We start from the raw sequence: 14,080 nt of genomic DNA on the forward strand, positions 1-14,080 counted from the left end.
ACTTTTCACTTTCATGCATTGGAGAAGGAAATGGCAACCCACTCCAGTGTTCTTGCCTAGAGAATCCCGAAGACAGGGGAGCCTGGTGGGCTTCCGTCTCTGGGGTCGCACAGAGTCGGGCATGACTGAAGTGACTTAGCAGCAGCAGCAATCCTAAGCCTGGTTTTGTTGTTTAGTCGTGTCTGCCTCTGTGTTTAGTTGTGTCTGACTCTGTGGTCCCATGGACTGTAGCCCACCAGGCTCCTCTAATTCTGTCTATGGAATTTCCTGTCTGTGGAATTTCCCAGTCAAGAACACTGGAGTGGGTTGCCATTTTCTTCTTCAGGGTGTCTTCACAGATCAGGGATCAAACTCATGTCCCTGGCATTGGCAGGTGGATTCTTTACCACTGAGCCACCAGGGTACTGTTTGGCAAGTCAAGGAGCATTCTGCAGGGGGATGCAATGAGCTTGTGACAATTCTTTAGCTGGGAGAGGGGGTGGATCCTCACTGACCATTGAGTAGAATGATTAAAAGAGACTGTTCCAATTACTAATTATATTCCAACTAGAAGAACCCCAGAGTTCCTGACCTTTTTTGAATCATTAATTCCTGTTTTTTTTTTTTTTTTAATTTATTTTTTATTGAAGTGTAGTTGAATTATGGGCTATCCTGGTGGCTCAGCAGTAAAGAATCCACCTGCCAATGCAGGAGACTCAGGTTCGATCCCTGGGTTGGACAGATCCCCTGGAGAAGGGACTGGCAACCCACTCCAGTATTCTTGCCTGGAGAATTTCATGGACAGAGGAGCCTGGCAGGCTAGAGTCCGTGGGGTCACAAAAGAATCGGACATAACTTAGTGACTGAACTACAAAAACAAATTGAATTACAGTGTTGCATTTGTTACTGCTGTACAGCAAAGTGATGCAAGTATACATGTGTGTATATATATGTATGTTTATATTCTTTTTCATATTTTTTCCACTATGGTTTATCACAGGATATTGAATATAGTTCTATGATTATTTCTTTTGATTGATGACACTATAAGGGTACCAACCAGTAAGAAAAATGCAAGCTGGATTTTGTCAGAAAGTAGATACTAGGAAAAGTCAAACCAGTTCTCATAGTAGCTAACACGTGTAGAGCATGGGCTATATGCCATGCTCTAAGTAATTTATATGAATTCTTACATAATCTTGCATAAAAAGCTAGTAATTGTTTTAGGTAATACAACCCTGTGATGTTGGTGCTGTTACCTCTGTATTAAATGCGATGCTCATTTTAACTTGCCCAAGGCCACAGATTCAACCACTCTGTTTTGGAGTCCTTGCCTTGAGTGTGGATGGCCTCTCCATTATAAGTCTTGGAGTTCAACAAGTGAGGGTAAAGATAGATGATGAGCTTTCTCTCTGGAGAGATTCCTCTTAAATCATTGTATGTGAAAGATGTGATTTATATAGTACGGAGTTGATGCCCAAATAGGTGTTTCATAAGAAGGGGATTTACCTTGTTGGAGGGGTTCCAGGTATATGGTGCCATAGGCCAGTACTCCATAAATGTCCTGGTTTCCCATGTAATTCACTCTTCAGGTTAGCTCAACCTGCTCCTCCCTTGTATGTGAGGATGGATTGGTTTCTGGGCTGGGGTTCGAATTCCCTTAAAGGAAGGAGTTTAGACCCAAGCCATTCCTTAGACAAAAGCATGTAGGAGAGAGGAAGGCTGAGAGTAGCTTGAACTAATTTTAGCTTTCCCATTTAGCAGCAAAATAACCAACCAAGAATAATTTTTCTGAATCTTCTACGTGTTTTTGTTCTGACGGTGAAAACAAGAAAGCCACGGGTTTGGAGGACACACAGCAGTCAATCTGTTCATCAGATAAGAAGTTCAAGCTCATTTCTCAGGCACTTGTGATGAATCCATATTACCATAAAGAAGGGTTGCGTTTATAACATTGTCTTCTCCTCTCCTCATTTCTTTCATTCATTCATTGACTCAATAGTTAATCAGCAACTACTGAGAATCTACCCTGTACCAGCCAACCTTCAAAGTGCTCACCCTCTTCTCATTTCTATTCTTTTTATCACTTCAACGGTCATTAGCAGGTATTCTTGCAAACAGAAGGCAAGTTGAATGAAACACTCCTTTCATCAGAATATTTTATTCCCATTTTGCCTCTGTTCTGTCTTCTGTTTTCTGCCTGCTGCTCTGCTTCCCCAGTATGTGACATACTTTTTTTCTAGCCCTGGGTTCCATTTCTATATTTTTATCTAGAGCAGAATGACTTCTTAGAGTGGAGCATTTCATTGAGAATTTTAAGTTCCAATCACAGGAGTGTTGCTCTGACTGCTTTATTGGGGGGAAAAAAAGTCTCCCCTTTCTAGACCTGGTTCTCTCAGGTTGTTGACATGAAAGCTTCTGAAGTTTTAATGCTCTGCTCCAACCCCATTTCAATCCTGAAAGTAAAAGTGTTTGTTGCTCAGTGATGTCCGACTCTTTGCATCCCTGTGGACTGTAGCCCACCAGACTCCTCTGTCTGTGAAATTCTCCAGGCAAGAATACTGGAGTGAGTTGCCATCCCTTCTCCAGGAGATCTTCCCGACCCAGGAATTGAACCTGCATCTCTTGTGTCTCCTGCATTGGCAGGTGGGGTTCTTTACCAGTTGAGCCACAGCCTTTTTTCACTTCATCATGGGCCTATAGTAACCAGTATTAATAGTTTAGAATCTATAAAGTTGTTTACAGATGCTTTATTCTTTTTCCTGGGTTCTCTCCTATTTCCTGATGCTGTAATCTCCCACCTCTTCCTAGGAACTCCATGCTGAGTTCATTTATAAATTCACGCAGAAGGACAAAGGGAAGGCAAGGAAGAGGTTCTGCCCCCCCAGTGTGGTGGTGTTTCTAGAGCAAGTGCCTGGCAAAGACTTCAGGAAATGTTCTTGCTTCTCTTTGCTGGGCTGTCTCCATCCCTCTAGAGCACATGGCTGCCCTTTAAGATAAGATGAAAGCTTCAACCACATGCCTCAGTGGACTCACTCACCAGGTGAACCAAGATTTAGATGACATGCCTCACGAACCTTTTGAACAGCCACCCTGGGAATGTATTTATTTTTATTTGCACATTAGATTATCCCTGGAGTGTGACTCATTTATAGCTGGCTCATTTTTAAGCTAGATTACCGTAAGTTGGCCCTGGTTTTTAAAAAATTTCCCTTATGTAACAGAAAAAAAAATCAAAATAGAACCGAGACTATGAAAGTTAAGTACATGATTATGATTATATGATCATCACCATATGATTATATTTTCTACCTAAACTTTGTTGTTTTTCCTGGTCACAGATAATTTTAATCAATCAGTCAAGATGTTGTTGTTATTTACTCCCTAAGTCGTGTCCAACTTGTTGTGACCCCATGGATGCAACATGCCGGACTTCCCTCTCCTTAACTATCTCCTGGAGTTTGCTCAAACTCATATCCATTGAGTCAGTGATGCCATCCAACCATCTCATCCTCTATCGCCCCCTTCTCCTCCTGCCTTCAATCTTTCCCAGCATCAGGGTCTTTTCCATGAGTCAGCTCTTTGCATCAGGTGGCCAAAGTATTGGAGCTTCAGCTTCAGCATCAGTCCTTCCAATCACTATTCAGGGTTGATCTCCTTTAGGTTTGACTGGTTTGATCTCCTTGCAGTCCAAGGGACTCTCAAGAGTCTTCTCCAGCACCAGGAACTCTCAGCCCCCTTCTGCAGGGCTTGGCCGGTGACTACCCTAGCTGTGTACTCAGAATGTCTCTTCTGAGCCTGTCTTCCCTTACCATTTGGGTGGTCAGGTGTTCATTTGCCAACTAGCTATCCAGCACCCCCATCTCCTCCAGAGAGTGAAGTGTGGGGCATTAGAGGAGAGCTGTCCAGGTTGCCGTGAGCACTGCTGTCCCAGGGGTGAGCCCCCCCACTGCCCCAGGGGTGCCCCTTCTCTCTGACGGTTCTACCCGCCCGGCAGGAGCTACGCACCTGGGAGGAGGAGCTGACGCGGGCCGCGCTCCAGCAGAAGAACCAGGAGGAGCTGCTGCGGCGCCGGGAGCAGGAGCTGGCGGAGCGGGAGATCGACATTCTTGAACGAGAGCTCAACATCATCATCCACCAGTTATGCCAGGAGAAGCCCCGGGTCAAGAAGCGCAAGGGCAAGTTCAGGAAGAGCCGGCTGAAGCTCAAGGATGGAAATCGCATTAGCCTCCCTTCTGGTTGGTACCCGGGAGACCTGGGGGAGGGCTTCCCAGGTGAGGCTAGTGGTAAAGAACCTGCCTGCCAATGCAGGAGACGTAAGACCAGCGAGTTCGATCCCTGGGTCAGGAAGATCCCTTGGAGGAGGGCATGGCAACCCACTCCAGTATTCTCGCCTGTAGAATCCCCATAGACAGAGGAGCCTGGTGGGCTACAGCCCATGGGGCCACAAAGAGTTAGATACGACTGAAGCGACTGAGCACGCACGACCTGGGCGAAGCATGAGTGAGCCGAGGGGCTCGTGCGGCAGGGGGTCTGTGGGAACCAGGGACTGGGCTCAGAAACGTGAGACCCCGGGTTCCTTATAGAGCTGGTTGGAAACCCAGGTTCTATTCCCGGGAAAGCCTGGTCTGCTGAGAAGCTTCACCCTTCCAAGGGGGATTTTGGAGTATGACTGCACACAGAACATGAGGGCAAGGCCATGACCGTGGCTAGCCCGACAGGCAGGTGTGGTCCAGTCTGCTAGAAAGCATGACCATGCATGCTTTTCTACAGGCAATTCCTACAGGCAATTCTTACTGTAGGAAAACCTGGAGAATGAAGATGTCATTGGGGTAAAAGAATCCCAGGGTGAGTGTGTGCATGTGCCTATGAGATAAGAAGACTCCTGGCTCTGCAAAATAACTCAGGGTTTCCGTAATAATTAGTTCTCTGTGTACAGTTGAGATTAGGATGAATGTTTAAGAATTTGATTTACACGTAACCTTTCAGAAACACATTAGTTGAGCAAAGGTACATTTGCGGTAGGTACCACCTTGGGAAAATGCAAAGAAATAAGAAACTATGAATTAGAGCCTCTGGAGTTTATGTACCCACGGAGGGAGGTGAGTACTCATGTGTGTGTTTATGTAGATAAAAAAGTTCATTGTATTCTGAGCCTGTCAGTCCCCAGGAAAGCAGACTTATTAGAAGTGTAAGGAATCAAGGGAAAATAGCGTAATGGGAGCAGTAGTAGATGATTTTAAGCACTGGGATGGTGGCTTAGGTACAGACAAGAGAATCCAGTTAGTGAAATTCAGTGAGTGTTGCTGCACATTTTTTTTTTTCAGGCAACACAGAGTCTTTAAGCATCTCTGGAGCAACATGTGCCAGCATCTTGATGTGTGCTAAGGAAGCAGATAGAAAAGCCATGGATCCCACCTCTAGGGAGATCACCGTCTAGAGGGGAAACCTAGGTGCCAACAGGCAGATCTTTTTGATAAGCCCTTTGATAGATGGGGAGAATGAAGCCCAGAAACTCAGAGAATGTACATTTTACATTCCTCATGCTCTGATGTAAATGCTTTTGGAATAAACTGGAATTTGGACCATTAACTTCATCTCGCTCACTTTCTCAGATTCTGTGGATTAATCCTGTTACCCTGCCCTTAATGAGAAGCATCGGTCTCCCTGCTTTGGTCCCTGAGAAAAGGAGATGTGTACTAATAGATTATATGAGACAGAGTAGTTTATGTATTTTATATTAGATTTCCTAGAATAATCAACTGGGCTTCCCCAATGACTCTGTGGGTAAAGAAGCCACATGCCATTCAGGAGACACAGGAGATGCAGGTTCTATCCCTGGGTCAGCAAGATCCCCTGGAAAAGGAAGTGGCAACCCACTCTAGCATTCTTGCCTGAAAAATCCCATGGACAGAGGAACTTGGCAGGCTACAGTCCAAAGGGTCGCAAAGAGTCAGACACAACCAAGTGACTAAGCACACACACACAGAATGATCGACAAGGTCTCATGATATTTTAAAAATTGATTCCAAGTAGGTACTTGCTGCCTCTATGTACATTATATGGACAGCTTTACGAAAACAGTCTAATGAAGTTCACTTGGGTAGTGAAGCTTCTGTCTCTGCATACATCCAGCCGCCACATCCCTATGGGAAAAAGAAATGATTCTAAAAGAAAACATTTCCCAGTTGAAAAGGAGCTTCTCAGGACATAGTGCCCATCCCTCAAGGCTGCCAGCAAGTATCAATTCTCTCATAGGAATTTTTTTAAATTGAAGTAGAGTTGATGTAACATTTTATACAAATTTCAGGTGCACACATAATGACTCAACATTTTTAAAGGTTATATTCCATTTATAGTTATTATAAAATATTGGCTATATTTCCTGTTTTGGACCACATATCCCTGTTGTTGTTTAGTTGCTAGTATCCAGCTCCTTTGTGACCCCGTGGACTGTAGCCCACCAGGCTCCTCTGTCCATGGGATTTCCCAGGCAAGAATACTGGAGTGGGTTGCCACTTCCTTCTCCAGGGGATCTTTGCAATCCAGAGATCGAACCTTGAGTCTCCTGCATTGGCAGGCAGATTCTCTACTACTGAGCCACCAGGGGAGTCCATATATCCCTGTAGTTCATGAGAATTTGATGATGGGAAAATTCTAACACACACATCTGTTTGTCTTCTCCCAAGCAGACTTCCAGCACAAGTTCACGGTCCAGGCCTCGCCCACCATGGATAAAAGGAAGAGTCTGATCAACAGCCGGTCCAGCCCTCCTGCGAGCCCCACCATCATCCCTCGCCTTCGCGCCATCCAGTGTAAGTCTGTTTCCCAAATTAGCTGGGGCCAGAACACACCAGGGCACCTGTCCCCTGTTCTGTCCAGCCACAGCCTGGTCAGGCTGGCTCCGTCATTACTCTGCCACCTCTCCTGGATAGTATGTGTACACATGCACACGTGTGAGGGCTTCCTAGGTGATGCTAGTGGTAAAGAACCCGCCTGCCAATGCAGGAGGCCTCAGAGACGCAGGTTCAATCCCTGGGTTGGGAAGATCTCCTGGAGAAGGCCATGGCAACCCACTCCAGTATTCTTGCCTGGAAAACCCCAGGGACGGAGGAGCCTGGTGGGCTACAGTCCATAGTGTTGCAAAGAGTCAGACATGACTGAAGCGACTTAGCATGCTTGCACTCACATATGTATGCAGGCCCTTATCCCCCATTACCTCATCTCTCTGTAAACTTGACCCTGCCTCCTCTACATTTCACTGTTAGCCAGATACCTACAGAGGGGTTTGTGGGTGTTGGCGGGATCTTTAGTGAATTACAGAGTAATTTGGGATGTGATGAAGGTACCCTGGACTTGGGATCTGGTATATTTAGGACTTGGGACCTCTGCCATATTTGGAACATCATGGTATTTCTTTGGTCCATGCTTCCTACGAAGGGGCTTTGTCAAAGTGCAGGTTCCAAGGTAAACTTGCCAAATACTTTACAATAGTCCAAATCTGAGCCAATTTTATTTTATGATGGTGTTTATTAAAAAGAAGTTAGGCATACCACACATATATACATATATTCCTAGTGTGTGGGAGGGAGAGGTTGAAGGGGCATACGCCCTAATTTAAAGATAGAGAAATTTCATCCCAGAGAAAACCCCCCAAGACCTGAATTTTGGGCTTTCCTTGAAAAATCAAATCAAATCAGTGGATTCTTTTTCTCGTGTGCTCTGTATTTTGCCTCAGTCCCATTAACTCTTTGTTTTCTGATAACTGGCTCCTTCCATTCTCCCCTGGGGAAGGGAATGGCTACCCACTGCGGTATTCTTGCCTGGAGAATTCTACGGACAGAGGATCCTGGAGGGATATAGTCCATGGGGTTGTGGAGTCGAAGATGACTGAGCAACTAACACACTCCTTCTACTCATTGATGATATAAGGCCAGTCACTGAAGAATTTGGGTTTCAGCCCTTGCTCTAAGGTGTCAGGGTCAGGAGAAGGATCCTCCTCCCCTCTCTGTTATATTTCTCCAGGCCTGTTGCTCCCAGTCTCTAATTTCCCTCTCCATAGTGTTGAACTCCTCATTTCCTTGCTTTCCAGCACTTTCTTACCAAAATTTCTTCACTTCTACATCATCTTTACTCCTTATCTCTCCCACCTACTTTCTCACCCCCTCCCCCCACATCATCCCCCAGGCCAATTCCCACCCACCCACCCCCAATAAAACATGTTCCCTAAGTCAGGTCTGTTTGGAGCTCTGGTGACTGGCTGGCCAGGATTCCACCTTCCACTGGACTCGGAAGAATCTGGGTGGTTTTCCCACATTTGGCACTTTGAGGGCACAGAGTGAATGGTGGCTGGGAACTCCCTTACATGCCCGGCAGGCTCCACTTGGGCACAGAGTTGCTCACAAAGTCTGACTCTCCCACACCTGCAGCTCCAGTTATGTGAGTGTGTGTATCTGGTCAGGAAGAGGCTAGTTTAGGGGGAAGCCTCTCTGTTTTCCTAATCCCATTTGACCTTTATTATTCACAGTGACACCAGGCGAAAGCAGCAAAACCTGGGGCCGGAGCTCTGTGGTCCCCAAGGAGGAGGGGGAGGAGGAGGAGAAGAGGGCCCCCAAGAAGAAGGGACGGACGTGGGGGCCAAGTACACTTGGTCAGAAGGAATTTGCCTCAGGAGATGAAGGGTAAGAGCCAGATGATGGGAAATCCTTTAAAAATGCGGCGTGAAATACCTTTTTCTCTGTTGTGTGTTTCACCTTGTTCAAAGAAATTACATGCCTCTTGATCTTTACAAGAAGGTTTTCCAATTGCCTTGTTCCCTGGAACCTCCTAGTTCAGGAGTTGGCACAGTTTTTTTCATAAAGGGCCCAGTAGGAAGTATTTTAGGCTTTGTGGGCCATGTGGTCTCCGTAGTAACTACTCAGCCCCACGAGGTGGTAATGCAGAAGCAGCCACAGATCATGGACAATATGTGAATGAATGGACATGGTTGTGTTCCAGTAAAACTGAACAAAAACAAGTGATGGGCAGGATGTAGCTCGTGAATTAGTTTGCCGGCCCCTGGAGCATCCTGTTCAGAGGAGCAAGTAGCCCAAGCATTTGGCATGTAAGAGGAGTTCCGCCTGAGTGTTTTACTTACACCTGGCTCTTGTCCTTAAAGCATCTGCCCAGAGGAGAGAGAAGGAAAGGCGAGATGACAGGGCTCTTGAGCGGAGGCTTGTCCTGAACCAGAGGCAGGCAGAGCTACCTGGCCTTGGAGGTGCAGGCGGAGGTCACTCCAGGGCCACTAGCCCTTCTCTATGAGCCCACCCTACAACCATGCTGATGTGTGTGAGACCCCTCTGGACAAAGCACACCACAGGCCCTGTTGCCTTGGATGTGCTCGTGTTCTCACGGAGGGTTTGCGGCCTACGGGTCCTGGTCTTTCATAGACCAGTTGATTGTAGCGTGGTAGTGAAGCGCATGAATGCTGACTCCAGGCTGCCTGGGTGTGAATCCCGACTCCTCCACACCCAGCAGTGGGGCCTTAGGTATCCTCATCTGTTAAATGGGGATTCTCTCCATACCTGTCTCATGGAGTTGACCCTGAGTAAGCTTATCTTTGGGAAGTCCCTTAAACGGTGGGCTAGCTCATAGTAAACTTGCATAAATAAACTTATGTAAATACTTACTCTGATGATTCTTCCATGCTTCTCATGCAATTCTGCTTCATACCTGAAGAATGCACGTGATGGGCTATACTTCTTATTCTTGTGTTAGAATCTAGAACCATATTTCTTGACTTTTCCAAGTGTGAGGATAAGCAGCAGCCCTCTTTATTCTTTTTAGTGGCTTTCCAAAGAACTTCTAAGGTTGACTATTAGACTTAAAGGTGCCCTCAACCTGTAACTGGCCTTGGCCTTGGTATTTCTCTGAATACTAAGATTTCATGTCCAAAATCTATTTTGCTATGCTAGAACGTGAAAATAAGTTTTGGTTCATGAAGGATGGACTCTTTGAAGCCAGGCTTTGGAAATCACTAGTTACCTTGGAACAGAAAATTTAGATATGTAGGGCAGGCCTCCCTAAGCTGTATAAGAAATCAGTGATGGAGTCCCCTGGTTGCTCTGCTGTACTAAATTCTGCAAGTGCAAACACTCCCTAGTCTGTCCCTTGAGCCTTGGCTAGAGTGGGGTTGAGCTGGGGCTGAGGAACCCAGTCACCCTGAGTCCCTTGGTATGTATGACATTAGTGTGATTCTGAGTAGGCTTTACCAGGTTGGCTATGGATTCCAACAGTCTCTCTGGTTCTGTTTCATTTCAGTGTATTTTTTGTCTTGCCAGTAAATTCACTGCATTTCAACATTACACAAAACATTAACTTTAGAATTTTCTTCCTCCTTACATAGATTTGCCCTCAAAACTTTTGAAGCAGTTCAAAATATGTGACTTAATTTTTCAGGATTATCAATTCCTCTGAAGAAATAAAATCTCAGGAAAAGACTTAATGCTGGGAATTTTTGAGACCCTCTGTATGATACTGTTTCTAATGTTAGTTCCTGTTGACTGAAGAAAATATATAATGACAAAAAGCTGTACTGAATTCAACAACATTAGGTGAATTTGCATCCCCATCCTTTAAAAAAACAGTATGTTTCTGTAGGAAACATAAGCACCTGTCTGTAATCAGCAGCTATCTATGGATTCACAGCCCCCACCCCTCCTCCAATTAAGCTGTGGCTGCCCCTGGGATGTTTATCCCACAGATAGGGAGGTCGTGGACCTGTGACCATTCCAGCAGGGCCATCTTGTTATGATCCCTTCATGATGTGGGCTTTGCAGACTGAACAAGGGGAGGGCAACTGGCGAGGTAACAGGAGCCCAGCCTTGAGGGTTCTCAGGTGGGAGAGGCTGAGCAGCATGTATCCACTATTGCCTGCTACTGATTCTCTTTATTCATTGAAGATCCCCTCAGAGACGGGAGAAAGCTAATGGTTTAAGTACCCCATCAGAGTCTCCACATTTCCACTTGGGGTGAGTCTGATCTTCACCACCTCATCACATGTACTATAATAATCCTCCTCCCCGCCCCCGTTTCCTTGTCCTCACAGCACACCCCGCAGAATCAAGCCTCATTATTGCCAGGGCCATGTTGACTTTTTTTTTTTTGGAAGCAGTACCATCGTGCACCTTGGGAAAATTCCTGTGTTGGTCCGACTTAACGTTTCCTCATTGCCCTGACCACTCCTGTTGTTAAGATTCTCCCAGCATCCTTTGTTTTAGGGAATCAGTACATGGCTGTTTATCCTTTGGTCTTCAGCACAGGCTTTGATGCTGCTGATCTGAATTCCCTGGATCCAGAGCTGGAAGGGATTTATAAGATTTTCAGTCAGAAGTCTCAGGCTGTGGGTTTGGCAGATGTTTCTCTCTGGCTGTGTATTTTGGTTGAAATCACTGATGTCTGGAATGTACGTTAATCACTGGTATTTCTGATAGCACTTGAAACAGAGATCTGCAGGCAGGGGAAAAAGCTGGTCCTTCTCCCTCCCTGGAGATGGGATGGGAAGAGTGGGCTTTAGTTGAATGGCTCTCTCTAGTCCTAAAATGAGAGCTGCCCCTGGTTATAATCCCAGTATCTCCTTGGCAATCATAGCCCGCAGATTCCTCAGGCCTCCTTCACTGTTCTTTAGGAAAAAGACCAGTGCTTGTGGGCCTCTGATGCCCTGTCCTGTAAGAGGGTTGGCGGGGTACCCAGTGCGTGTCCTTGGAATTACTGACTTGCCACTGGGAGCTGATAACAGGGATTTGAAAGCCAGCTCCTGTCCTTTTCCTCTCCGTTCCCAGACAGGCCGAGGGTTCGAGTCCAGCCTTATGTACTACCCACATAGGTCTGTCCCAAAGTGCACTGGGTTGACGCAGCTTTTGTCAGTCGATTTTTGTATTTGAAACATGGATGGCTTTGGAAGTTGCCTAAGCATGCTGGAGGCTTGGAAGGAGAAGTTGAGAAGTGGTGTGAGTGGCGTGGCCTGGCCCATCTCTGTGAGCTCATCGCCCAGTGCTTGCCTTGCACTGCACATCTCAGCATTGCAGTCTTTCTAATGTCACTGGTGTGTTGTATTATAGTCAGTGTCTGTGGAGTCTTGGCCTTTCCCTTAAGTGGGGCTTAGGCAAGACCCTGGCCAGAGCCGGGCAGTCCTCATTCCTTCTGTTCTCTCGCCAGCCTGCCCAGGCCTTCCCACAGCTCCATGGCAGCATGTGTAGGGGTGTGTCATGCCTCTGCTTTTCTGTCCCTAGAGCATGTGCGCTTCTGTTAAAGAAGCAGGCGGGCTCAGGAAGCTTTTTGCCTGTACCCTGAGGCTCTTGGGCTTTGCTGTAATGAAGCAGATGGGGAGAGGCCCCCGGAGCTGAGGGTAAAGGCGGTAACCCGTTCTGACAGTTTCATCATTTCCTCTTGTTCAGCCTCAAGTCCCTGGTAGATGGATACAAACAGTGGTCGTCCAGCGCCCCCAACCTGGGGAAGGGCCCGAGGAGTAATCCAGCCCTGCCAGGGTTCACCAGCCTTATGGAGATGGGTGAGCATTGCCTTTGTCTTAACTCCCTCCCGATCCCTCAGGGAAGTCGTGGCCAAGCTTCTTGGACTCTTTCAAAACCTCTAGCACTGCTTCGTGGGGCTGTTTCCTCTTTTCCTCAACTCTTGGTCCCGCACCCTATTCCCTCTTTTTGCTCTACTCCCATTACAGGGAATATTTCCACATGACCACCGCTGCCGTGGAATCTGCCCTTGACCTCCTGTCCCAAGGGGCTGGTTATAGTCTCCTTAGGGCAGTGAGGCAGGGGGAGGTGTGGAATCAGGCACTTGCCTTTCCTGGGTCTGCTTCCTTGTATTTTAACGTGGGGAATCCATAGAATGGGAGATGGCAATAGAACCCCAGTGTTCCTCCAAGGAAGCTCTTCCAGTGTTGCCCTGTGATTACTAAATGTGTAAGGCCTTCTCCAGGCTGTCTCTCAGAAAGTACTCCTCGCTCTAGAATTCCAAGGTCATAATCAGTCAGTCCATAGAGTAGACTGGCCTTCATCCATGCCGAGGATTCTAATCCTTTGCAGGAAATGGGTCTTAAGACAAGTCTGTAGGTTGTCAATTCTAGAAATTCAAGGTCCCTTCCCATTTCTTTTTTAATTAATTTTTATTGGAATATAGTTGCTTTACAATGTTGTGTTAGTTCCTGTGTGTGTGTGAGTTGCTCAGTGGTGTCCGACTCTTTACGACCCCATGGAGCCCACAAGGCTCCTCTGTCCATGGGATTCTCCAGGCAAGAATACTGGAGTGGATTGCCATTTCCTTCTCCAGGGGGCCTTCCCAACCCAGGGATCGAACTGGGGTCTCCCACATTTCAGGCAGGTGCTTTATTATCTGAGCTACTAGGGAAGCCCAGAGTTAGTTCCTACCGCACAGCAAAATGAATCAGCTAGCTATACATATACATATATTCCCTCCCTTTTGAACTCCCTTCCCATTCCCTTCCAGTTTCAACTTGTAAAATAATTAAGGATGTACCTGTTCTGGGAAACTGACACTGCACTTCTATGACAGAAGGAGCAAATTGGCAGATCCCCTTTTCTGCAAATGGGAAAACAGGCTCTGGGAGGGAGAGCGACTTCCCCATGTTGGTCACTGTTGAGTGTGAAGTCCTATTGGTTCCTGGTCCTGCACCCCTGACTATTCAACCCCTGGATCCCTAGCACTAAGCCAGGGACCTGGGGTTGGGGAGAAGGACCAGATTTTTATTCCTGCAGGCTTGTTCCCATCTTCTGTTCCCCCTCCACTTCTCTCCTCTCCGCAGAGGATGAGGACAGCGAAGGCCCACGGAGTGGGGAGAGTCGTCTCCCGCCGTCACCCAGCCAGTCCTACCTCTGTATCCCATTCCCTCGCGGGGAAGATGGGGATGGCCCCCTCAGCGACGGCGGTCACGAGGAGCCCACCCCGGTCAACTCAGCCACCAGTACCCCTCAGCTGACGCCAACCAACAGCCTCAAGCGGGGCGGCCCCAACCACCGCCGCTGCGAGGTGGCTCTGCTCGGCTGCGGGGCCGTCCTCGCTGCCACGGGCCTCGGGGTTGACCTGCTGG

General features: G+C 47.2%; 1 protein-coding gene across 1 annotated transcript in view; it reads left to right on the plus strand.

Annotated features, from left to right (window-relative positions):
- The window catches only part of MAP3K9 (mitogen-activated protein kinase kinase kinase 9), a 71,965-nt gene that overhangs the window by 53,376 nt on the left and 4,509 nt on the right, over window positions 1–14,080 (plus strand). Inside the window, exons 5-9 of the mRNA XM_010846670.1 lie at window positions 3,977–4,217; window positions 6,672–6,794; window positions 8,507–8,660; window positions 12,414–12,526; window positions 13,796–14,078. Coding sequence (XP_010844972.1) covers window positions 3,977–4,217; window positions 6,672–6,794; window positions 8,507–8,660; window positions 12,414–12,526; window positions 13,796–14,078 — 914 coding nt within the window. The remainder of the gene's footprint in view (window positions 1–3,976; window positions 4,218–6,671; window positions 6,795–8,506; window positions 8,661–12,413; window positions 12,527–13,795; window positions 14,079–14,080) is intronic.

This window comes from Bison bison, unplaced genomic scaffold (genome assembly GCF_000754665.1).
Source record: "Bison bison bison isolate TAMUID 2011002044 unplaced genomic scaffold, Bison_UMD1.0 scf7180017864239, whole genome shotgun sequence".
Classification (NCBI taxonomy): domain Eukaryota; kingdom Metazoa; phylum Chordata; class Mammalia; order Artiodactyla; family Bovidae; genus Bison; species Bison bison.